Source organism: Bison bison, unplaced genomic scaffold (assembly GCF_000754665.1).
Source record: "Bison bison bison isolate TAMUID 2011002044 unplaced genomic scaffold, Bison_UMD1.0 scf7180017864080, whole genome shotgun sequence".
NCBI lineage: Eukaryota > Metazoa > Chordata > Mammalia > Artiodactyla > Bovidae > Bison > Bison bison.
In genome coordinates this window covers 232,953-236,121 of record NW_011494652.1, presented here as the reverse complement: position 1 = coordinate 236,121, position 3,169 = coordinate 232,953, and the positions used below count along the sequence as shown (strand labels likewise).

At 68.2% G+C, this 3,169-nt stretch overlaps 1 protein-coding gene across 3 annotated transcripts in view; it reads right to left on the bottom strand.

Annotated features, from left to right (window-relative positions):
* Positions 1 to 3,169, bottom strand: part of MOB2 (MOB kinase activator 2) — a 26,207-nt gene that overhangs the window by 20,685 nt on the left and 2,353 nt on the right. For all 3 annotated transcript variants that reach the window (XM_010837637.1, XM_010837636.1, XM_010837635.1), the window contains exon 2: positions 38 to 198. In XM_010837637.1, the coding sequence (XP_010835939.1) occupies positions 38 to 198 (161 nt within the window). The remainder of the gene's footprint in view (positions 1 to 37; positions 199 to 3,169) is intronic.

The following is a 3,169-nucleotide window of genomic DNA, read 5'->3' as shown; positions in this document are numbered from 1 at the left end:
GCCCGCCCTGCCCCGCCCCAGCCCCGCCCCCACGCACTGTTGCTGGCCAGCCACTCGTTGAGGTCGATCTCCCGGGGCAGCACCACCAGCTCCTTGAACCCAAAGTCCGTGATTCTGGACTTGGCGTACTCTGGCTCCAGGTACACCTTCTTCTCCTCGGCGGCGGGCTTCTTCCCGTTGGGCTTGGCTTTGGACTTCCTGCGAAGAGAAGAGAGGCAGGGGTCACGGCGGAGGCAGGCGTGGAGGCTGCAGGCCCGGCTCTGGGGGGCAGCTCAGGGGCTATGGCTCCTGGGGCCCTGGTGTGGGTGGAAGCCACCCTGCGCCTCTGCCCTCCCTGCCCTGTCAGGGCCCAAGCCTGGAACCCGAGGCAACAGGGGGCGTGCAGCCCACCCGAGGTCGGGAGAGTGGCCATACGAGCCAGCTCACCGCCCCCCAACGTGTGACACCACGGCCCCGCAGCCTCACAGGGTATCCTTCGACACCGGGGGCCAGCAGCCCGCCATGCTGAGGCCCTGCTCTGCGCCAGTGCCCCAGGCTGCCCCGAGGCCTGCTGTCCCCACAGCCCCCTGCCCACACGCCTGCTAAACGGCCCCACGCGGTTCCAGGCACAGACGTCGGCGCGAGCTGATGTCACAGAGATTTGACGATATGGCCACTTCTCACTAATGTTTTTCTTTCTTATCCGCTGAGAGTCTGCTGCCGTATAACAGGACACACGCCTCTGAAGTGTCCTCTGGACGCTGAGAACCAAGACCCAGCGCTCCTGGGACTGAGGGAGCCCCAGCCCCACCTCAGCGGGGACGGTGGTGGGCCCACAGCCGGCCTCCCCCCGGCCCGAGGCCCGAGACGGAGGGGCAGCACATCCTCCAGGGAGGAAACTGCCCGACGGAGCAGCCGGATCCGCGGCCGGGACGCCAGCCTGGGCCGGGTTAGACCCGAGTTCTCGTGTCTTCCGCAGGCTGGGGCAGAAGGAGCCAGTGTGTGCCGTGTCCAGAGCAGGGCCCCGGGGCCGACGTGGGGTCACACTGCTCCCACCCACGTTTCAAGGCTGGTTGGGCTCTCGAGGAGGGTGGGGGAGGTTCCTGAGAACAGACGCTCGTCTTCTTCCCCCACTCGAGTGCACCACCCCGACTCTGAGCAAATAAATGGCCGGTCCATCAGCCTGTCCTGAGTCCACCGACCAGAAAAGGCTGCCCTCAGCTGTGGACTCTTGAGGAAGGGCCATCTGGGATGGGGGCGGGGGCATCCGAGGGCGCAAATGCTCGCTGAGGCCCCCACCCGAGGGGCAGCCACAGGCCTGGGGGACGCAGCCTGGCTAGCGGGTGGGGCGGGTCTCAGACGGAGGGCCCGGGCGCCTGGGGGAGACACACCGTGGACCCTGCATGGGGCACCAACAAGACACCCTGTGCCCCCCGCTCCAGCCCCACCGAGGCACAGGGGTCAGGGGATCACACAGGATGGAAGGTCTGCAGCTCCTGACCTTGCCCTTTTTGTTCTTCTGTTTTGAAAAGTTGCTAGTGGTTTATTTAAGAGAAACAGGAAGGAAAAATGCTCCCTGAATGCCAGGGAAATGTTTTCCCCTCAGCTTCGCACAGCAGATCTTTGCCTTAAAAGGAACGTGTGCTCGGCCTCGGGTGCGGCACGGCAGTGGCCAGCGCTGGGCGGGGCCACGAGGTCCTGTGCTGGGCCCAGATGCAGACAGAGCACACACAGGCACACGTGTGGCGCCTCAGGGGTCCTGGGGGTGTGGGTCACGGGGACAAGTGTGGACATGGGCCTCTCGGGGCACAGAAGTGACCAAGCCCCAGAGGGGCTGCGGAGACCAGAGGGTGGAGCGCGTTCGGAGCCTGGGTCTGAGCCTGGAGCCACCACCGCCCGGGGGGAAGCCTGCACTTGCCTGGACGGTGCTGTGTCCACAGCCCCGGGCTCCCGGGCTCAGCCCGCAGAGTGCACCTCCCACCCCGAGTGGCCCTCTGCTCTGCCCATCCCTGAGTGTCTGCCCCCAGGCGACTGTCCACTGTGTGCCCGGCCCCGCTGGCCCGACCCCCTCGCCTCTGCTCCAGGTGGCACACCTGGCTGGGGCCAGCCACCCCAAGGTGGTGGCGGGGGGTGGAAGGTGCCGCCATCAGCCGCGAAGGCTGGGGTGAGGGGGGCCCCGGCCAGAAGCCCCCGATGGCCCCGCCCACGCGCCCTGAGCTCCACGCAGCAGCCTCCCCCTGCGGGTTTTCACAAGGGCGGCTGGGCCGAGGGGCAGAGGAAGTGGGTGTCATGGAGGGGTGTCGAGGGGCCTTGTGCAGGCCTGCCCGGGGTCTCCTCCTGCCCAGGGTGTGGTGTCCCTGTGCCCACACGTCCCTTCCAGGGAGATGGTCGGCCCCTCCAGCTGGGGGTGCCCTCCGTCTCTGGTTCCTGGGGGGACACGCCCCCCAGAGGACCTGGGCTTGTGCTCCACGAGATGGGCCTTGGGGGCCCTGGGCTATGGTCTGCGTGGTCAGAGGCCTCGCCTCCCCATTCCCTCACTCCGCCATCAGCACCTGCCCTCCCAAAGCCAGCCGGCAGAAGCACCCTGGGCCCCAGGCTCCAGCACTGCAGGGAAGCAGGCCCGGCCTTCTCTGTACCCATGCCCCGCGCACACCCGCGCCCTGCACACACACCACCGTGAGGACAGCCGCTGGCCAGAAGGCGCAGGACTGAGGGCCGGGCCTGCCTGGGGCGGGGCTGGGGGCTGGCAGGGCCGGCCACACCCAGGGGCCTCCGCCCCGTGCAGTCCGTTCTGTGAGAGGAAGGCCTGGAGCCGGGAGGCCGAGCCCTCAGGCACAGGCTTCCAGCAACACGCGGTGACCCTGGAGCTGGGCTCGGTTCTCTCCGTCGGCTCAGGCACTGGACGCCCCTCCAGCTGAGGCCCCCAGGTGCCGAGCGCCGCCGCCGCCAGCTCCGTTCATCAACTCCTGCCAAAGGCACCGTGGTCAGCTCGGCCCCAGGCAAGGCCACCCCAGGGGCCACCACAAGGACACCTGTGGCAAGGTCCTGATGTCCAGGAGCGGCAGGCAGTTCAGGTGTTACCACAAACCACCCCTCCAGGCGTCAGTGCTGGGCGAGGGGCCGGGGCCTTCAGGCACAGAGCTGGCAAGGTGGCACTGGACTGGGGGTACGGACACAGTGGGGGCGGGGC